Raw genomic sequence first — 23,037 nt, forward strand, 5'->3', positions numbered from 1 at the left:
GGTGGTGTCGGAATCGTGCAGAAGACCCTTGCAGAGGTCAGGGTGTTGGAGTGTGGGCAGGCGTGGCAATGGGATAGTACAGGCGCGCTCAACGATGAAAAACAGCGGGGATATACAGCAGGCGGCCGCGGTATAGGAAGACATAACGGAATAACCTAGGGCTATAAACATTAGCGTTGCATTTTAATTATATATTATATATTGTTTGGTTTTTAAGTCCTACGGCAGCGGGTGTGACGCGCATCCACAAAAGAAAATCCACAAAGAATGCACTGAGGTAAGAACAGACATAACCAGCTATCAAAGTTATTTTTTTTACTTTGATGTAATTTCGTTTTTTGTAATTTAAGCTATCAACATATTCGTGACCATCCATTAGGCGATACACCATTGCAATGTAGTCCATTGATCCTTTGCTAGTAGTGTGATGCATGCCAGAACACTGATCTGACAATGACCAATATCAGATGTAGAAAATAAAATAGTTTCTAACCGGAAAGTAATAACATTTATAATTCCCTATAATAAACTAATTCTAGGAGGTAGCTGCTTCACCGTTTCCTAACAACTTTGCGGCCTATACATTTTTATTCGCCTGCTAATCATCACCAGCAAGCTGTTTTGCGGCAGCAAACATGGAGGCAGTCTTACGGTTTATAGGCATTATTCATCAGAATTATATCATATGTATTTATTTCGATGGAAGAAATACGTTTCTCTTGGCTCTATACGAATTACATGGTTTTGTTTGTGTTTACTGATATGCGCGGCACAGTGCTCTTATTTTCAAACTGTAAATCGCATAACATGAATTGGATTATATCATGAGAAGGACCGCCTTGCATGGATGCATTCTTTATTTTGATTTTTGGTGATTGGTTACTCGCTTTTTATTATGCAGATTGGGGTTTGTGTATGCAGGCTATAATGGATTCGTGATGAACAGAAGTGGCCCCCTCCGCCTCACACGTACCGTCTGGGTACCACCATAACAGGCTCCTGCTCTATAGCTTGGCATATTGCATGTGCATAGCCATTCGTTTAGATCTGCCTACCAGGCTAGGTCGAAACTCTACAGGTTGAGACAATGATGACCGTCACAAATCTGGGACCAGCGGTATTGCTAACTAGCAAAGAGTCATGGGATATTTGAATACCGTTGTCTTAACCTTTGTCATCTTCAACCAAGCTGCCAGACAGGGCTGAAAAACCAGTCGCGCAGTGGGTGCTACCTTGGTGTTGATGTTGCAGCGCTGCTCGTCTGGTTGCTAGGCAGCCATGGGGCGGCGGCACCATGAGGGATGCAGGGATGCTGTCATGAAGGAACTGTACAAAATAGGAAGGCCTAATTTTTTTTCAGGAGACATTTGAATCGTAATTCACCACCCCAAAAGCATTGTTTTGAATGGATGATAAATTGTGTTGAACTGAAGCTTTAGTCATCCTAGTCACGTGGCTTCCTGCATGTTTGTTCATCAAGTATATCTTATAATTAGCTATTGCTTGAATCAGCTATTATAATCACATCATCGTTAGGGTAACTTGGGAGAAAACACCCCCTTTAAGGGAAATGTATATTTTCTGACAGAAAAAACGATGTTTCTTAATATATACTGTTGAAGTCGGAAGTTAACATACACTTAGGTTGGAGTCATTAAAACTCGTTTTTCAACCACTCCCAACATTTCTTGTTATCAAACTATAGTTTTAGCAAGTCGGTTAGGAAATCTACTGTGCATGACACAAGCCATTTTTCCAACAATTGTTTACAGACAGATTATTTGACTTATAATTCATGGTATCACAATTCCAGTGGGTCAGAAGTTCACATACACTAAGTTGACTGTGCCTTTAAACAGCTTGGAAAATTCCAGAAAATTATGTCATGGCTTTAGAAGCTTCTGATAATTGACTAATTGACATCATTTGAGTCAATTGGAGCTGTACCTGTGAATGTATTTTTAAACTCAGTGCCTCTTTTCTTGACATCATGGGAAGATCAAAAGAAATCAGCCAAGACCTCAGCAATTTCCAAACGCCTGAAGGTACCATGTTCATCTGTACAAACAATAGTATGCAAGTATAAACACCATGGGACCTCGCAGCCGTCATACCGCTCAGGAAGGAGACACGTTCTGTCTAATAGAGATGAACGTACTTTGGTGCGAGAAGTGCAAATCAATCCCAGAACAACAGCAAAGGACCTTGTGAAGATGCTGGAGGAAACCGGTACAAAAGTATCTATATCCACAGTAAAACAAGTCCTATATCGACATAACCTGAAAGGCCTCTCAACAAGGAAGAGCCACTGCTCCAAAACCGGCATAAAAAAAGCCAGACTACGGTTTGCAACTGCGCACAGGGACAAAGATCGTACTTTTTGGAAATGCCCTCTGGTCTGAGGAAAAAGGTTGCGGCTTGCAAGCCAAAGAACGCCATCCCAACCGTGAAGCATGGGGGTGGCAGCATCATGTTGTGGGGGTGCTTTGCTGCAGGAGGGACTGGTGCACTTCACAAAATAGATGGCATCATGAGAAGGAAAATTATGTGGACATATTGAAGCAACATCTCAAGACATCAGTCAGGAAGTTAAAGCTTGGTCACAAATGGGTCTTCCAAATGGACAATGACCCCAAGCATACTTCCAAAGTTGTTGCAAAATGGCTTAAGGACAATGAAGTCAAGGTATTGGAGTGGCCATCACAAAGCCCTGACCTCAATCTTATAGAAAATGTGTGGGCAGAACTGAAAAAGCGTGTGGGAACAAGGAGGCCTACACACCTGACTCAGTTACACCAGCCCTGTCAGGAGGAATGGGCCAAAATTTACTCAACTTATTGTGGGAAGCTTGTGGAAGGCTACCCGAACCGTTTGACCTAAGTTAAACAATTTAAAGGCAATACTACCAAATACTAATTGAGTGTATGTAAACTTCTGACCCACTGGGAATGTGATGAAATAAATAAAAGCTGAAATAAATCATTGTCTCTACTATTATTCTGACATTTCAAATTCTTAAAATAAAGTGGGGATTCTAACTGACCTAAGACCGGGAATTTTTAGTAGGATTAAATGTCAAGAATTGTGAAAAACGGGAGTTTAAATGTATTTGGCTAAGGTGTATGCAAACTTCAGACTTCAACTGTAGATAAGTGTATACTGGCTATCATTAGGCAAACACATTTTGAAGGAAAATAAGTGGCAGAATTATACATTTTTTGTTATTCAATAAAAACAGAAACGTTTAGCTACTAGATGGAATCTGTTCAATTGTACAGGTACATACAGAGAAACTACACGTAAGGTAAGATGTGGTATATATTTTATGTTCCAGATACTGATACTTATCATAAACATTATCTGTATGAAGTTAGTCAAAAAATCAATAGTGTATAGAGAGACCTCATGGTTGAAGAGGAAGTGAGAGGGATGCTGGAGGGGAGGAGAGGGGATACATTGCTGTCTGGAAAGAAAATGTCATGATGAAAATGCATTCTCAAGATCACAGTTAATCAGTGGAACTTTCAAGCTGCTTATCTATTTCTCATAGATGTTTCTATTGTTGTGAAGATTACAATTTCGTATTTCATTCCAGTTAACTTCCTTCATACGATGTGTTGTTCTCACCTAGATAATGCGTGACAGTCAAAGGATCAGAAGTCTGCCCACCCATAATTTATTATGTTCAGTTTATTGACGTCATTGTCGATAACTATAAATGAAAACCATAGCATCCTTTCAGAATAGGCCTGTTCTAATCCTGGGGCATGTTTTGTGTGCCTAGATGGTGGTGGTTGGACAGATTCTATCCAATGAAAGGTTATTGAATGCAGCTTATACAGCAGAACATGAAACCATTTACCCCTGGTCACGATCATGTTACATAATGTATTATCAGTCCAATCACAAATGAATGTGTCTCTTTGTCCTTCCTGTGCGTCTGTTCCTTTAACAACACACCCAAGCTATTAAATGATCTGAATAAATCATGAGGACCAGAGCACAGAAGATGAGACTGCTGATATTATACAAGGGTTCATTTAAAATGTTAACTGCCCTCCCATTACTGCCCAAGAGGGACTTTGATTTAAAAAATCTGATAATTTATTAAAGATTATCTCATTATGGCCATAAATATGCAGGAAGATATTAAGACTGAGTTTTCTGCTATTTTTAGAACTCGAAATGAGAGGGTGTTTAGATCAAAATTTCCAATGACGAAGATAATATTCACCAATATAGCTTATTTTAAAGTAGTTAGTTGTGACAACTGAGTTAAAAGCGGGTTAACATGGGTAAACAAGACAGAATCAATGCTGACTTTTTCCACATAATTAGTTTATGCCCATTAACAGCAAATTCTCTCATTAACCTAATGAAAGCATGGCCAGAGAAATCAGTTTGGGATTACTTGTGTTTATTTTTTATTTAACCTTATTTAAATAGGCAAGTTAGTTAAGAACAAATTCTTATTTACAATGACAGCCTACCCCGGCAAACCCTAACGACGCTGGACAATTGTGCACCACCCTATGGGACTCCCAATCACGGCCGGCTGTGATACAGCCAGGATTCGAACCAGGGTCTGTACCTTAGACCACTGTGTCATGTGGGAGCCCTCATTATACTCCTATTCACCCCCTAGTTCCTCTAACTGCATCTCCTGCTCTCAGTTAGGAGAAAGACTCGGCTGCCATGTCAGAAACATTTGTGCATTTATAAGGGTCGATAAATGCATGTAATGCATATGGACATTTAATGTGGTTTCCACATGTCCAGCTCCTAAATGGGACTGGCAGAGAGGCTCATCATAAACAGCAGCAATGGGAGGTGAGTGAACTGAGGGCATAGGGTTCGCCTGTCAGAGCTCCCCGCTCTTTCCTCTGGGTTTTCCTGGAGCTGAGGTGAAGAGGCTTGCCCAGCTCTAGTAGCAGTATCGAATTAGTGGATACTCTCACTGCTCTCAGGGTAGGTCTACCGGTTTTGACTAGCACAAGAGACTTTCGTAGCAGGTTAGGAGAACTTAAGCAGCAGGCTAGGAACATTTATGTGGCAGGTTAGGAGGATTAGCGTGGCAGGTTAGGAGAATTAGGTTAGGGTTAGCTAAAATTTTAAAATTGTTCCTGACGCGACTACAACCAGGCCTGCCCTGAGAACGGTCTTGGTTTTCACTAATGCAATGTTGTGCTCTAATAGTGGAAGGAGAAGGAGGTAGAAATGGGTATAGACTACTAAAGCCCGACCTATGTGACGTCCTAGTCATTATAGCCCTCCCTGGAGAGAGAGAGTGAGCTGCTCTCTGTCTGCTACTCTCCTCTCAGCAGCTGTGCCCACTTGCACACACAAAGAACCAGCAGGTTTTGACACACTCACAGGTTGTGTGCCAAATGGCACCCTTTCCCCTATATAGTATAGCCTTATGGGCCCTGGTCAAGTGTAGTGCACTATATAGGACATATGGTGCCATTTGGTTTGCAGACACTCCAAACCACATCCCAGCATGAACTGGGACCTACCAGGGCAGAGGCAGCAGAATGGAGACTGTTTATATCAAGACAGAAATAGGAATGGATGTAAAGCTTAGGTAAGTAAATAAGTAGCCTACATTAAAACAGGTGACAAATCCACCTGAATGTGGTGATACAGTTCACATAACTGTGCTTTTGCTGTGATATTGTGAATGTAAGAACCAGAAAATAGTAGCTTGGTGTTGTTGGTGTCTGTTTACCAAGGCACATTCAATACAATTTCAATCAATCACATTTATTTTATAAAGCCATTTTTACATCAGCAGTTGTCACAAAGTGCTTATACAGATACCTGTCCTAAAACCCCAAAGAGCAAGCAATGCAGATGTAGATGCACAGCAGCTTGGAATAACTCCCTAGAAAGGCAGGACCCTAGGAAGGGACCTGATTCCAGTTTGTACCACCACAGAATAAAATAATTTCAGTGAAAGGTGGGCAGCAGTTTATCCATATTATTATCTGTCCTCCACTGTGGTTCATAGAAGTATAGGCCTAGTGACTTGGTTGTAAGTGTTTGGGAGTAGAGTGAATGCATTAGAGGAGGAGTTAGGAGTGCATTTAGATACTTGAATGTTTACAGATTATGGTTAAAAACTGTTTACGACCTTAGGAAACCATACCAACACAAAGTGCATTCTGAAATTCACCATTTAATATTTAAAGGGATAGTTCAAACAAAATATTATTTTTTGTAATTTGTAAACGAACATACATTAGTTTGGTTAACTATACATGTGCCATCACTGATGTCCCTGTAGTTGGTGTAGGCTAATTGTATATTTCATCACTATTGTCGTGTCTTTGGCTATGTCGGATTAATTGATATGACATGCTATTCTATAAAATAATTTCTCCGTAATTAATATCACCTGATTGAGCTAATCATGTAAATGTAATTAACTAGAGAGTTGGGCACCACAAAAATGTTTATAGAGCTGTTATCTTCAGAATAAACTCTTAAAGACCTAGTAATATTTTACATCAATAGCAGTCAATATCAATCGTCACCTTAATTCAGTCTCATCTGAAAGTTGTAAATTCTTGGTTATCTGCACGAACCCTGGCTAACAATTTGAATCAGAAATACAAAATTGGGTTTAATTATTTATTTTCTAAATACCTAACTAATCACACAGAATTACACATACACATAATTAAATCATAACTTGATTACAAATTACGTCATAAAGGAAAACGTCCCTAGCGGGCGGAACAGATATGACAGCTTGTTACACAAAGGAAAAGGGCTGGGTTTGTGTGAAAGAGCGGGAAGACAGAGGGACACAGGGAGAAGCATTGCTATCGTAAATACAGTATCTTATGCATTCTAAATAACCGCCCATTTGGAAAAGGAAAATGCAATATATATTTACTCTGAGCTGCGCTTCAAAAGGTTGGTGGTAGATGGAAGACCGTGTTGCCAAACCGAGTCCTCTGTCCTTTGAAGAATGTCTCTGGTGGTCAATTGGATAAGTTGTAGTAACGTCGTTGTGTGATAGACGGGATACTCTGTCTGTTCCTTCCTAACCCTCGTTTGCAGCAGCTGTTGCTAACTTAACGGCTAGGAGGTATCACTTCTGTAGCGAATAAGAGTTCAAAGTTCATACCATTCACAATCAAAGCTCACGTGGATGTTGGCTTCGTTCTGTAGTTATTATCTGAACCATTCTGACATAGGACCGTCGTCCTCACATTTGTCATCAAGGCTTTATATAGGAAGGGAGAAATGGGGTGTGTTTCATAGTTTACAAGCTATGTCTCTTCACGTGGGCAGGCCACTGAGTGAGCAGCCCTATCTTATGAAAACCCACATCTCACATTTTAGAAGCTAAAATCACATTTCATCCCATCACAAATAATTTAATATTCAAACATTTAAATTGAACAACAATTCCATGTGAATCTGATAACTCTGATGTGTAGACTTTCCACTGTAGAGTTTATGTCATCTTATCATTGATGAGAATGTCTCAGATGACAACCGAACTGACATCATATTCATTAAATACCACCGCATATGTTCAATTGTTCGGATTACCAGAATATAGTTCATTTGCCCCCACCCAGAATCTCTATGTTAACCAAGGGTGCAAATGTAAATGTAACCTCAGTAGGGTAGAGAGAGGAAAAAGGGGGGAAAAGGTATTTATGACTGTCATAAACCTACCCTACAAGCCAACGTCATGACTCTATGTTTGCCTGTTCTTCAGATGTTTACACTACCAGGGCGGGATATTGTTATGTGATGTTGTGAGCTATATGTGGCTAATCTGAGCAGTTCAGTTTTGAATTTGTGTCAGCACAGGAGAGAGGGTGTGGCGTGTTAAGGGTCTAATCTGCTTTCAGCAGAAATGTGTGTGTGTGTGTGTGTGTGTGTGTGTGTGTGTGTGTGTGTGTGTGTGTGTGTGTGTGTGTGTGTGTGTGTGTGTGTGTGTGTGCGTGAGTGCCTGTAAGTGTGTGTGTTTACTGGGTGAAGGTTGGTTGGCTCTTTTTGAAAACCTCCGGTAATTCTTTACTGGTTCTCCAATTACTGGTCATCTATGATTGAGTTGACTTCCTGCTGGCAGGCGTTGTAATGCTGCTGTCTGAGCTCTTACTGCTAATGCTGCATTTCTCCACTCCCCACTGGTTTTGCTGGCCTACGGCACACACAGGCTTTACTCTGTGGAATAACTCATCCCTAGTGTGGGGTGGGAGGAAGGCTTCTGTGTTTGTGTCTATGTTGACTTTTAAAGCTGGAATCCTTAATGGTGTACCAGCCATCAGTTTGTGATATTAAAACAACAAAATTACAACAAACAACGAACACAGTTTTTTCCCCTCTGACATCATTGCACGCACGATAGAAGAGCACAATATGTACAGCAATGTTGTTTTACCATGCTGCCCGACGCTCCTCAGCTCGGCAACAAAATCAGTGACAACCGTGGTGGGGCGGCCAGTGAGGTTGTTTACCCTACTGCAGACTCCATCTTTAAGGCTAATGATTGGTAACTGCAGCAGGTTAGACAACATTAAACTAAAATGTATTACAGTATATGCATGCACTGTATTTATTGTGCATTGCATTTTGCATTAAATTAAGTTCTTCACAAAATGCTAAATGTATCTCTTTGAAACGGCAATGCATTTTATTTTCCCTCTCCTCTCTCCCCAGCTCTTCCCACTCATCGTCCTGTGGCACCCCCTGTGAGCAGTAGAAGATGAGCACCTCGCCCACCCCTAAGGGCACGCCTGTGCAGTGGAGCCCCATTGATGGGGCCCCTAGTGATAGGGTCCCCGAGGCCCTGGTGTCTCCACAACACTACACACCCGGCTCCTCTGAGCCCCAACACAAGAAACGGGTCTCCAGCCTCCTGCAGAGCCCGGTGAGTACACTCACTGTGTGTGTGTGTGTATGTTCTTGTGTGTACATCCAGTCGGCTCACGTGGATGTCCTCCACCACAATTTGCAAATAAATTCATAAAAATCTTACAATGTGATTTTCTGGATTTGCTTTTCTCATTTTGTCTGTCATAGTTGAAGTGTACCTATGATGAAAATTACAGGCCTCTCTCATCTTTTTAAGTGGGAGAACTGGTTGGTGGCTGACTAAATACTTTTTTGCCCCACTGTATATATATATACATATAGTCTTTCCGGGAGGAGCTGGATGTTCTGATCCAGGAACAGATGAAGAAGGGAGGCAGCAGCTCCAACCTCTGGGCTCTGAGGCAGATAGCTGACTACATGGCCTCTCAAGGCTCCCCTGCCGCCTTATCCACCTCCCCCTCCAGTACAGGTAATGTGTAGGTACACACACACACACATGCATGCGGACGCACATACACACACACACACACTCAGAAATAAACACACACGCATAAACAAACATATTGATGGATGTACAGGTTCAAATACACGTCAAATACACGTCTAACACCAAGACACAGACAAGTAAATCACCTGACCAAAAGATTAACAAACAAACACACAAGATCATTTTCTCTGATCTGCTATTGACTCCTCTCTACTCTCAATCTTTCCCTGTGTAGGCATGATGATGGTGACGCCCATCAATGACCTGCATGGCTCGGAGCCCGGAAGCATGGTGAAGGGAGAGAGGCTGATGCGTTGTAAACTGGCCAGTGTCCACCGCCTTCTGGACCTCTACGGCTGGGCCCAGCTCAGCCACACCTGCCTCACCGTGAGTGGACCTGCCTGGCTGACACACTCTTTTGGTCTTTCTTTCATTATTTTGCTTTGTTCTTTTAGAATCCTATTTTGACAATGCAAAAAAAGCACTACTATCAAAAGAGATGGTTTTAGTAACATAATTACCATTACAACGTCCATGAGGGTAAAATTGTATGCAGTTATTGAAGCAGATACTTGACTATGCACTTATGGAACTCATTTTGAAAGGACAACATCACAGCTTTTTTGTTACTACTTAACTTTCTCTCTCTCTTTGTGCTTTCTATTTTTACATTTGGCCTCATTCTCTCTCTGTTTGTTTTTCTACCCATCCCTACCTTATCTCTATCCCTCTCTCTGTTTGTAAAGTTTGATATCTGACAGAGTTGTGTGTGTGTTGTCTCCTGTCAGCTGCGTGTCAGTAAGGAACAGGAGCACTTCCTGGTTCTGCCCAATGGCTTGGCCTACGGTGAGGTCACTGCCTCTAGCTTGGTGAGTTCACTACTAATGTCGAAGATTTTTTATAACTAACCCAAGACAGACCAGAGTCTGTCGTTTCCAATGGGAGCAAATGAATCATAGTGGGCAGAACACGGAAGGAGGTGGGCGGAGCTTTCAAGCATTTATTTGCATATTTCCATTAGGGAACACCTACTATGTGAAGTGTGTGTGTGCAATAACTCAATTTGCCCTTGCACTCCTTGTAAACAATGCAATTTTTTGAAGCTTTGGCAAAGGGTAAAGTCTACAAAACACAGTCCACTCTGTTACAGATAGTTTTGGAAACAGGAAATTGTATGGAGATCAAATGTTTCTTCAATGAGAAAATTAGCAGAATGTCTGCCAAAATCCGTCTCGCTCCATCTTCTCCCACTGCCGGCCACTGGGCTTCCTCTCATAACCCTATTTGGCGGTGAGTGGAAAAACCAACCGGATGCTTCACATTTATACCACTGGTGAAATATCTGTCTCATTGTTCTAACTGTGCTAACGATGCTTCACAGTCACAAAGGAAACTAATGATGTCCACTTCATCGGAAAACAAATATTCTGTGATAAGTGTGCTGCTTGTTAACCCTGAACCATATTTTATATTGTATGATACAACATAAGCTGATTTGTTTCTGGTTGACATAGATAAGTACTAATTATTCAGTCAACTTATTAAATAATGCTTTTGCTCACCTCAGTCACAGAATGTCTTCATCAAGCAACCTTTTTTGGTTTGCTTTGCATTATAATAAAAATGGTAATATGCACTGTAATAGGCATTACATAAATATATACAGGTGCCAGTTTTGTCAGGAACAACTAAGTGTCCAAACTAGTGTAAAAAACAAATAGAACTGATCTCAGTGCTGCTGCTGGTGGTGTTGATGCGTTGTTGTCTCCTCCCAGGTGAAGGTGAACATCCTGGGGGAGGTGGTGGAGAGGGGCAGCACCCCCCTGGGGGTAGATCTGGGTTCCTTCAGCCTTCACTCAGCCATTTACTCCACCCGGCCAGACGTACGCTGTCTGCTGCACCTCCACACCCCCGCCACTACCGCTGTGAGTCACACACACACACACACACACACACACACACACACACACACACACACACACACACACACACACACACACACACACACACACACACACACACACACACACACACACACACACACGGGGGCTGGGGCACTGCCAGAGGGACAGGGCACACAGACAGAGTGACAAACATGGCACACTCACAACAATCATTGTTGCACATTTGTAATTAGTTTAGAATGTTTTTTTCTAATGGAGTGGAGTCCTAGGACTCACACAGTAGTAGTACTCCTGCACTTGAGATTTGGAGGTGTGGCTCAGTTGGTAGAGCATGGAGCTTGCAACACAAGGGTTGTGGGTTCGATTTCCACGGGGGACAAGTACGAAAAATGTATCCACTCACTACTGTAAGTCGCTCTGGATAAACGACTAAAAGGTACAATAATAATAGGTATAATATAACAATTTATTAGATAACAATATAAGATTAGGCGCCGATGACAAAACTTGTCATGAAAAACCCTGCTAAATCCAACAGAATGTGACTTACAGTTAGTTGTCTGTATGTGCAGGTGTCAGCCATGAAGTGTGGCCTCCTGCCGCTGTCCCATGAGGCTTTGCTGGTGGGTGAGGTAGCGTACTACGACTACAACAGGCTGATGGAGGACGAGGAGGACAGAGTGGGGCTCCAGAAGAGCCTGGGGCCCACCTGTAAGGTGAGGACATTACAGCAGAACAAGGGGTTAATGTGACATGCTTGTGATTTAGTTATGATACTGCTCATTTGCTTCTTGAGACAAATATCTCCAATAATAGGGAAAACACAACCTCAATTTACTATATTTTTTGTGAAACCATAAGAATTGTGATGTCAGGGTCGAAGAAAAATAACAGTGTACAGTCGTGGCCAAAAGTTTTGAGAATGACACAAATATTAATTTCCACAAAGTTTGCTGCTTCAGTGTCTTTAGATATTTTTGTCAGATGTTACTATGGAATACTGAATTATAATTACAAGCATTTCATAAGACACTTAGTGTCAAAGGCTTTTATTGACAATTACATGAAGTTGATGCAAAGAGTCAATATTTGCAGTGTTGACCCTTCTTTTTCAAGACCTCTGCTATCTGCCCTGGCATGCTGTCAATTAACTTCTGGGCCACATCCTGACTGATGGCAGCCCATTCTTGCATAATCAATGCTTGGAGTTTGTCAGAATTTGTGGGTTTTTGTTTGTCCACCCGCCTCTTGAGGATTGACCACAAGTTCTCAATGGGATTAAGGTCTGGGGAGTTTCCTGGCCATGGACCCAAAATATTGATGTTTTGTTCCCCAGGCCACTTACTTATGGCAAGGTGCTCCATCATGCTGGAAAAGGCAATGTTCGTCACCAAACTGTTCCTGGATGGTTGGGAGAAGTTACTCTCGGAGGATGTGTTGGTACCATTCTTTATTCGTGGCTGTGTTCTTAGGCAAAATTGTGAGTGAGCCCATTCAATTGGCTGAGACTCAACCCCACACATGAATGGTCTCAGGATGCTTTACTGTTGGCATGACACAGGACTGATGGTAGCGCTCACCTTGTCTTCTCCGGACAAGCTTTTTTCCGGATGCCCCAAACAATCGGAAAGGGGATTCATCAGAGAAAATGACTTTACCCCAGCCCTCAGCAGTCCAATCCCTGTACCTTTTGCAGAATACCAGTCTGTCCCTGATGTTTTTCCTGGAGAGAAGTCTTTGCTGCCCTTCTTGACACCAGGCCAGCCTCCAAAAGTCTTCGCCTCACTGTGCGTGCAGATGCACTCACACTTGCCTGCTGCCATTCCTGAGCATGCTCTGTACTGGTGGTGCCCCGATCCCGCAGCTGAATCAACTTTAGGAGACGGTCCTGGTGCTTGCTGGACTTTCTTGGGCGCCCTGAAGCCTTCTTCACGACAATTGAACCGCTCTCCTTGAAGTTCTTGCTGATCCGATAAATGGTTGATTTAGGTGCAATCTTACTGGCAGCAATATCCTTGCCTGTAAAACCCTTTTTGTGCAAAGCAATGATGACGGCACGTGTTTCCTTGCAGATAACCATGGTTGACAATTAATTGCAATTCATCTGATTACTCTTCATAACATCCTGGAGTATATGCAAATTGCCATCATACAAACTGAGGCAGCAGACTTTGTGAAAATTAATATTTTAACATTCTCAAAACTTTTGGCCTTGACTGTATGTACTCTGAGGTTACTAGAGGGTTGCACTATATGTGTTTTTTCACTTGCTGAAGTCTATCTTTATTCCTAGGTGCTGGTGCTTCGAAACCATGGTATCGTGGCCCTGGGGGAGTCAGTGGAAGAGGCTTTCTACACCATCTACCACATCCAGGCTGCCTGTCAGATCCAGGTACAGAGACTCACATACTGACATCCATCCAGCCTGCTCCATCCTGCCAAAGGCTTGGGGCACAACTCTGACTGCCCCATTGAGTGAGAGAACTCCCAGACTCATAGCTCAGTGACTGTGTGTGCACAAGAGAGAGAAACAAAGAGAGCTAAAGAGCGAGGGGAGAGAGAGAGAGAGAGAGAGAGAGAGAGAGAGAGAGAGAGAGAGAGAGAGAGAGAGAGAGAGAGAGAGAGAGAGAGAGAGAGAGAGAGAGAGAGAGAGAGAGAGAGAGAGAGAGAGAGAGAGAGAGAGAGAGAGAGAGAGAGAGAGAGAGAGAGAGAGAGAGAGAGAGAGAGAGAGAGACGTTGACTTTGTGTGTATGTATAAGAGACAGAGTTATAGCATTCGCATGAACAGCTTTGGCAGTTTCACGCCTGAATGCTTGTCCTTGCCTTAGTACCCTTGTACTTTGACTGTCGTATGTGCAGTACTGTAACTGTACCGCGTGTCAAACACAAGGCATAACACACTGCTGCAATCTTGTGATGTGCTGACAGGCGTCAGCATTGTGCAGCGCTGGAGGGGAGCAGAACCTGATCATGCTGGACCGCTCCATCCACAAACCCATCGCTGCAGGCACCGTGGGCTGGGCCGGGTCTACTTTCGGCCCCCTGACCAAGAGTCGACTCGGGGAGCACGAGTTTGAGGCTCTCATGAGGACCCTGGACAACCTGGTGAGATCACAACACAGAACCAACTGTACAATGCTGCAAGCATTCTCAATGTAGTGGAATAATTTACAATGCTGCAAAAATTCTCAAAGTAGTGTAATGGGGACAGTCATTATGAATAGGGCAGGTATAATGTTCTTTAGGACGTGCACTAAAATAGATATTCTCCCCCCCTACCTTAATGAATTAACATCCACCATAAACAGTACTTAGAAAATGCAGAAAATAACAGTGGTCCAGACACAGGTCTAACCTACTTCAAACTTCAGGATGTGGACATTGACAATACATCAGTATTGGACATTGACAATACATCAGTCAGACACACAGTACTGGACATGACAGGGGACATTACACATAAATCTCCCGCTCCCCACCCTCCAGGGTTACCGTACCGGCTACGCCTACCGCTTCCCCGTGCTGCTGGAGCGCTCTCGGACACGGAGGGAGGTGGAGGTACCCGCCACGGTCCACTCCTTCCAGTTTGAGGAGGAGGGGGTGCACCCGTTACCCCGCCAGCACCCCTACGCCCAGCGGCAGCAGCAGGCGAAGACACGCTGGCTCAACACCCCCAACTCCTACCTGAGGGTAAACCAGGACCAAGCCAGCCCTGGACACCAGCACACCACAGTAAGTACCTGAGAGCTAGGCCAGCCCCGAACACCAGCACACCACAGTAAGTACCTGAGAGCTAGGCCAGCCCCGGACACCAGCACACCACAGTAAGTACCTGAGCACTAGGCCAGCCCCGGACATCAGCACATCACAATAAAGAGGGCCTTAGTAGAGTGGGGGACTAGCGGCCTGTCCAGGGGTGTACTTGCACATCAAGCTGCCTCTCAATACAGAAACAGGAGATAGGCTACTGCCCTATGGGCCGGTCTAGCTCGGACAAGGCTTTCTTTCTTACTTAGTTTCAGAGGGGGACTGGGGAGGAGCCTAGAAGGTAGTACATAGACTAGTACCACTACCTCTTTTGTGCCCATTCTCAATCTCTGTTGTCAAATCAATGTTCATTCCAACATTTATGCTAACTGGTAATGGATACTACACTGAACAAAAATATAAACGCAACATGTATGAATAAAATGAAAGATCCTAGACATTTTCCATACACACAAAAAAGCTTATTTTGTACACAAATTAGTTTACGTCCCTCTTAGTGAGCATTTCTTCTTTGCCAAGATAATCCATCCCCCTGACAGGTGTGGCATATCAAGAAGCTGATTAAACAGCATGATCATTACACAGGTGCAACTTGTGCTAGGGACAATAAAAGGCCACTCTAAAATGTTTTGTTTTTTCACACAACAAAATGCCTCAAATGTCTCAAATTTTGAGGGAGCGTGCAATTGGCATGCTGAAATGCAGGAAGGCCCACCAGAGCTTTTGCCAGAGAATTTAACGTTAATTTCTCCATCATAAGTCGCCTCCAATGTCGTTTTAGAGAATTTGGCAGTTCATCCAACCACCCTCTCAACCGCAGACCACATGTAACCACGCCAGCCCAGGACCTCCGATTCCAGCTTCTTCACCTGTGGGATCGTCTCAGACCAACCACCTAGACAGCTGATGAAACTGTGGGTTTGCACAACCAAACCGTCTCAGGGAAGCGCATCTGCATGTGCTCATCGTCCTCACTAGGGTCTTCGGTGTCTTAACCGATTTCAGTGTGCAAATCCTCACCTTCGATGGCCACTTTTCAGGCTGGAGAAGTGTACTCTTCACAGATTAATCCCGGTTTCAACTGCACCAGTCGTGTGGGTGAAGGGTTTGCTGATGTCAATGTTGTGAACAGAGTACCCGATGGTGGTGGTGGGGTTAGGGTATGGGCAGGCCTAAGCTACGGACAATGAATGCAATTGCATTTTATCGATGGCAATTTGAATGCACAGAGATACCGTGACTAGATGCTGAGGCCCGTTGTCGTGCCATTCATCCCCTGCCATCACCTCATTTATCAGCTTGATAATGCATGGGCCCATGTTGCAAGGATCTGTAAACAATTCCTGGAAGCTTAAAATGTCCCAGTTCTTCCATGGCCTGCATACTCTATGAGAAGACTAGCTCTCCCCCTTTCTCTCTCTCCCTCTCTCTCTCCTCCCCTGTACCTCCCACTCTCTCTTTCTCTTGTCCTCTGCATTGCAGGGGAAAGCCCAGTGCTGGTGTTGATTACTGCAGTGCTGAGTCTGCCCTCTGGTGGTGGAAAGGAAAGGCATGCTAGTGATGTTTCCGTCCATCTGTCTGAGAACACGTGTTATAATAATAACACTGCATAAAAAATGACAACAACACTGTATTAAAATAGTGGTTTATTTTATTTAAAAAATGAATGCAGAGTCAAACAGCCAAGGTTGTTTATATACAATAGAATATCAGTAGGATGTCCTTCAAGAAAGACACATTGCCCAGCCAAATGCCATTCTCTCTCTCTCATATAAGAGAAACTTTAAGAGAAATGTCAATTTGTTTTTGTAATTGAAAGCATAAATGTGTTGATGGAGGAAAAGCATTTGAAGCAATGTTTATAGTATGTTTATGGGATGTTTATGGTATGTTTATGGTATGTTTATAGTATGTTTATGGGATGTTTATGGTATGTTTATAGTATGTTTATGGGATGTTTATGGGATGTTTATGGGATGTTTATAGTATGTTTATGGGATGTTTATGGGATGTTTATAGTATGTTTATAGTATGTTTATGGTATGTTTATGGTATGTTTATGGGATGTTTATGGGATGTTTATGGTATGTTTATGGTATGTTTATGGGATGTTTATGGGATGTTTATGGTATGTTTATGGAATGTTTATGGGATGTTTATGGTATGTTTATGGGATGTTTATGGTATGTTTATGGGATGTTTGTGGGATGTTTATGGGATGTTTATGGGATGGGTAATGCTGCAGAACTCCCGACCTGTAACACTGTCATCTCCCCTTCCTTAGTGGCTGAAGACAGAGGAGATGCAACAAGGTAGTGGAGCCATCAAGATTGAGAACTCAAATCAGTTTGTTCCTCTTTTTACCAACCCTCAAGAGGTGCTGGAAACACGAAATAAGGTACTTCTGCCCTAATGCTCTCAGTAAGCCACAATGTCACAGTATGGATATACCACAGGGATCGCATGGTTTGGTTTTGGGTTTTCAGCCTTTTGGGTTGTTGTTGATGTTGTTGTTTGTTGATGTTGTTGTTTATCTCCAGATCAGGCAGCAGAACCGGCAGGACATGAAAACAGCAGGACCCCAGTCCCAGGTACTAGCCGGTGTCATAACGGATGATAGTCCACCGGTAAGGATCAAGTACTAGGCCTACAGTGCTGTGGCTAATGGCTAGTGCAGGTGAATGTGTAAATGCTTGTTTTTTCCGTTTTGATTTGATGTACGGTATTTCTGTCTTTCGTGTTAAACTGAGGCCCTATGTTGGGTTGGGGCCTTCAGGGTGGACCCTTGGGGGCAGGGCCCGGCGACCAAGCTACAGTATATTGTGTGCAAGTAAAGAGAACTCTACATTATTATTATTATTTTTACCGTTATGTTATAAATTCTATGGAGGCTGTGCTGTTGCTGTGTGTATATGTACAGTATGTACTGTATATGTGTAGATGTACAGTTGAAGTCGTAAGTTTACATACACTTAGGTTGGAGTCATTCAAACTCATTTTTTCAACCACTCCGCAAATGTATTGTCAACAAACTAAAGTTTTGGGTACTCGGTTAGGACATCTACTTTGTGCATGACACAAGTAATTTTTCCAACAATTGTTTACAGACAGATCATTTCACTTTTAATCCACTGTATCACAATTCCAGTGGGTCAGATGTTTATATACACTAAGTTGACTGTGCCTTTAAACAGCTTGGAAAATTCCAGAAAATGATATCATCGCTTTAGAAGATTCTGATAGGCTAATTTACATAATTTGAGTCAATTGGATGTGTACCTGTGGATGTATTTCAAGGACTACCTTCAAACTCAGTGCCTCTTTGCTTGACATCATGGGAAAATCAAAAGAAATCAGCCAAGACCCCAGAAAAAAAACTGTAGAACTCCACAAGTCTGGTTCATCCTTGGGAGCAATTTCCAAATGCCTGAAGGTACCACGTTCATCTGTACAAACAATCGTATGTAAGTATAAACACTATGGAACCACGTAGCCATCATACCGCTCAGGAAGGAGACGCTTTCTGTCTCCTAGAGATGAATGTACTTTGGTGCGAAAAGTGAAAATCAATCCCAGAACAACAGCAAAGGACCTTGTGAAGATGCTGGAGGAAACAGGTACAAAAGTATCTATATCCACAGTAAAACGAGTCCTATATCGACATAACCTGAAAGGCCGCTCAGCAAGGAAGAAGCCACTGCTCCAAAACCGCCATAGAAAAGCCAGACTACGGTTTTCAACTGCACATGGGGACAAAAATCATATTTTTTGGAGAAATGTCCTCTGGTCTGATGAAACAAAAATAGAACTGTGTGGCCATAATGACCATCATTATGTTCGGAGGAAAAAGGGGGATGCTTGCAAGCCAAAGAACACCATCCCAACCGTGAAGCACAGGGGTGGCAGCATCATGTTGTGGGGGTGCTTTGCTGCAGGAGGGACTGGTGCACTTCACAAAATAGATGGCATCAGGAGGCAGGAAAATGATGTGGATATATTGAAACAACATCTCAAGACATCAGTCAGGAAGTTAAAGCTTGGTTGCAAATGGGTCTTCCAAATTAACAATGACCCCAAGCATACTCCCAAAGTTGTTACAAAATGGCTTAAGGACAACAAAGTCAAGGTATTGGAGTGGCCATCACAAAGCCCTGACCTCAACCCTATAGAAAATGTGTGGGCAGAACTGAAAAAGCGTGTGGGAGCAAGGAGGCCTACAAACCTGACTCAGTTACACCAGCTCTGTCAGGAGGAATGGGCCAAAACTCACCCAATTTATTGTGGGAAGCTTGTAGAAGGCTACCCGAAATGAAACGTTTGACCCAAGTTAAACAATTTAAAGGCAATGCTCCCAAATACTAATTGATTGTAATGTAAACTTCTGACCCACTGGAAATGTGATGAAATAAATAAAAGCTGAAATAAATCATTCTCTCTACTATTATTGTGACATTTCACATTCTTAAAATAAAGTGGTGATCCTACCTGACCCAAGACAATTTTTACGAGGATTAAATGTCAAGAATTGTGAAAAACGGAGTTTAAATGTATTTGGCTAAGGTGTATGTGAACTTCCGACTTCAACTGTATGTGAGTGGTTGTTTACATTTGCTTCCAAACCCATTCAAATTAAATATTATAACAAAATGTAATAAAAACTGAGGCCCTGTGGTCTTGTCGCAAGAGATGTGGTGTTTAACCTGTTGTCCTGGTTAAATAAAATTCCTAACCCAGCTGCAGAAGCTGCTTTGGCCACCTAACCATCCCCACTAATCATCCCACTCCCCTGCTTCTCATTGTATCATTCATTAATGAATTCATTCAACCCCTCACCTTCCACCCTGCTACTCTTCCTCAGGTACAGAAAAAACTGCACGTTTCTGTAAAACTGTGTGCTCTCAGTCCACAAGGTAAACAAATAATAAGATGGTCTGAGAAGACATGAACCATGAAGACAATTAAACCAATGAGCTCTCTTGGGAGCAAACACAAAGAAGACTTGGAAGACTTAGAAACCTACATCTTTTCTGGGTAGTCATTATTTGGGTGTCAAAACTGAAATGAGATGAGGAAACCCCTTGGGTTGACAATGATTAACAAAACCACAAAAATGATAATATCCTTCCCTTTTCCTTTTCATCCTAGTCTCCAGACCCAGCAGAACTTGCAAAACTTGAGCCGGAGACCCCCAACCCATTTAACCAGCTGACAGACAAGGAGCTGGAGGAGTACCGCAAGGAGGTGCAGAGGAAAGCAGAAGGTCACACAGATGGTAAGTGCACTGCTACAGATAGAGATCTTAATTTGAACTATACTGTCACAGCATAATAGTTGCTAATCAGTGGTTAGGTTATTACCTGGCTAAAAGTAAGCTACATGAAATGTGCAATACTGTTAATGTAACTGTGTTAGTGTGAGTTTTCAGTGAATTTATGTAAATCACGAAGCTCACAAGCTCACGGTGCAGGAAAATTCTCAGCAACAAAAGAGTGATCAAATTAAGATCCTATATCTGTACCAAAAGCTATCCCTCACTTACACTTTGCATGTGGCTTATACTATCCCTCTCTCCAAATGTTGCCTTAATTACTTACACCTGCTCCTATCTCTCTTGCTCGCTATACTTACAGCACTGTAACCTCAGACTGTACAGTTAATGTGTCTTTCTTTCACCTATTACTAATTCATTCCTAACTCTGCCTCACAACTCTTGCACATTGCTAACTAGAATTAGCTCTATGTACTCCTCACCCCACACTGGCTGTCTCTCTATGTTCTCCTGTGTGTGTGTGTGTGTGTGTGTGTGTGTGTGTGTGTGTGTGTGTGTGTGTGTGTGTGTGTGTGTGTGTGTGTGTGTGTGTGTGTGTGTGTGTGTGTGTGTGTGTGTGTGTGTGTGTGTGTGTGTGTGTGTGTCTGTGTCTGTCTGTCTGTCTGTCTGTCTGTCTGTCTGTCTCTCTGTCTGTGCATGAGTAGGGGATGAGGTGGAGAACGAGAAGGACTCTCCCCCAGCTACCTCCCCCACCAACAACCCTCACACCTACAATCCTCCTCCCTCAGGTGAGACTCAGCTGTCTCTGCTTGCTTTGCATACAGGAGAGAAGGACTGCTCAAATTCCTACATGACAATATGCGGGACCCTGTACTGTTGCCTCCACTATGTGCCTCTTCAACTGCTCATTGACAATGCCTGTTGCGCTGACAGTCACTGAATGTGGGAAACAGTATAGGTGATCTAAAATATTTAAATCCTAAATTGAGATGTGTAACTTGGACTTTTGCATTAAACATGCATTGATATCAATGCATGGAGAGATGTGCATGGATCTCAATTAGAACAATATTGTATAAGAATTTCAATGTCTGAGTAACATGGGATTTATGTTCTGATGATGTGAGGTTTGGTGGTGGTTGTTGTTGTTGTTTTTGTAAATGTGCCACATTTCAGCGCTGTCTTGTGACGGCCATCTGTCTCCACACCTACTGTATGTACCCCTCTCCTTCGATCTCTGTGTTCGTGGGTGTCTATGTTCCTCTGTCTACACTGACTCATAGGGCACCCCTCTGGTACTGAGATATTGTTTCAATACTAAGTACTGAGAAACAAACTGTAAGAAGATGTTGCACTCTCAATAGCCAAGCATGTTGGGCAGAACTGCAATGACATGCCATGGCTGCTGTGTACTGTTCCATACAGATAACACAAACAAAGCCATTTAATCTGATTGCATTTCTTTCTTTGTTTTGTTTTTTACGCCAATTATCCAACAAGATGAGACTAAGACAGCCTCCACGGCAGTGCAGAACGGGAAAGGAGAGGAGGAGAAGCAGACCACGGAGGAGCTGGAGAAAGGGATGAAGGCTTTGTCTACCAATGACACTTCTACACCCCCAGCTGTGCCACCCGCTAAACTGCCCAGCAACACCCCTGAGGGATCCCCCTCCAAGTCCCCCTCTAAGAAGAAAAAGAAGTTCAAGGCCCCCTCATTTCTAAAGAAGAGCAAGAAGAAAGAGCAGAAAGAGAAAGCTGAAACTTGAGGGGACATGTAAAATGCTTCTGACACAAACCACTCCATTTCTAGCCACATACACAGAGGCAAACACACTCACTCAAATTTCCTAAATGTATGGTTCAGTCCCTCTCATCACGTCTTTGTGCCCACACTCTTCTATCTATACTATCAAACAATTTGTTAAAACATTACTTGTTTTTGCGCATAGGATTTAGAAGTAATTCTAATTCTATGTTTTTTTGCAATATTGTTTCTCTCCAACTCACTAACGATCATGAAACAATCCACAACAATGCAAAAGGAAATAGAATCAACAGCACTCCAACTGAATTATGCACCCCTTATGACACGTATGCATATAAACCAATGTTGCATTGAAGCATCCTCATAGGCACCCCGTGGTCTTGTCATATTTATTTGTTTTTAATAGTCAGATGAAGGTCACAGGTATGTACATTAATGCGAGCACAGGTGCAGTATATGTAGAATTATGCAGGTATAAAAATGTGCTCTTTTTGGCAGAAGTCTTGTTCCATTTAAACAAACTATTCAAGTCATAGACAGCAGGGGAAAAAATTAAATAAATACTTAAACAATTTAATTCCCAACATTAAACTGAAAGCTATAAATGCCACTAATACCAAGCAAGGATATGGTATACGCATCATGGAATAAACTTGTTGCTTAATGTTGCAAACTGAAGCCCAACTAAAAGGCACTAAACATTCCACTTATCCCCAAAATTGTATTTGAAATATGTGTACAAAATACGTCTTTACAGGTGTAATTATTTTTATGATCAGTAGCTGTTATCTAAATGCTGATGTGTGATATCTTTTTTTAATGTATTATTTCATATTAGAATGTAAAGTGAAAAGTTCCAAGGTTAAAATGTACCAGTCATTAAATATTAAGTTGATTTCAATCCAGTTTGGTTTGATCTGCTATTTGTTAGTTAACCTTTACTTGATCATATGAGTGTCAGGTACAGTAAAGTCCAGTTCTGGTTCTGATACTTAGGGAAAAT

The 23,037-nt window shown here is 42.5% G+C and overlaps 1 protein-coding gene across 5 annotated transcripts; it reads left to right on the top strand.

Moving 5' to 3' along the window:
- The first annotated feature begins 15 nt into the window (after positions 1-15).
- LOC139389445 (adducin 2 (beta)) lies at positions 16-22,939 on the top strand. Of its 5 annotated transcripts, none has more exons than XR_011629407.1 (15): positions 16-277; positions 8,686-8,896; positions 9,163-9,310; positions 9,564-9,715; positions 10,117-10,197; positions 11,104-11,253; positions 11,805-11,948; positions 13,526-13,624; positions 14,161-14,337; positions 14,719-14,964; positions 17,285-17,398; positions 17,541-17,627; positions 19,859-19,910; positions 20,146-20,272; positions 21,770-22,008. XR_011629407.1 is itself a non-coding variant. In XM_071136206.1 (15 exons), exons 2-15 carry the CDS (start codon positions 8,732-8,734, stop codon positions 22,033-22,035), a joined length of 2,040 nt encoding a protein of 679 aa, XP_070992307.1. In that variant the 5' UTR covers positions 22-277; positions 8,686-8,731; the 3' UTR covers positions 22,036-22,939. The 5 variants fall into 5 exon arrangements, 3 of the variants coding, with proteins under 3 accessions (XP_070992309.1, XP_070992307.1, XP_070992308.1); XR_011629408.1 differs by lacking the exon at positions 21,770-22,008 and adding an exon at positions 20,974-20,993; XM_071136206.1 differs by lacking the exon at positions 19,859-19,910 and adding an exon at positions 20,974-21,057 and having other exon boundaries at positions 22-277; positions 21,770-22,939.
- Positions 22,940-23,037: the final 98 nt, after the last annotated feature.

This window comes from Oncorhynchus clarkii, chromosome 30 (assembly GCF_045791955.1).
Source record: "Oncorhynchus clarkii lewisi isolate Uvic-CL-2024 chromosome 30, UVic_Ocla_1.0, whole genome shotgun sequence".
Classification (NCBI taxonomy): Eukaryota; Metazoa; Chordata; class Actinopteri; order Salmoniformes; family Salmonidae; genus Oncorhynchus; species Oncorhynchus clarkii.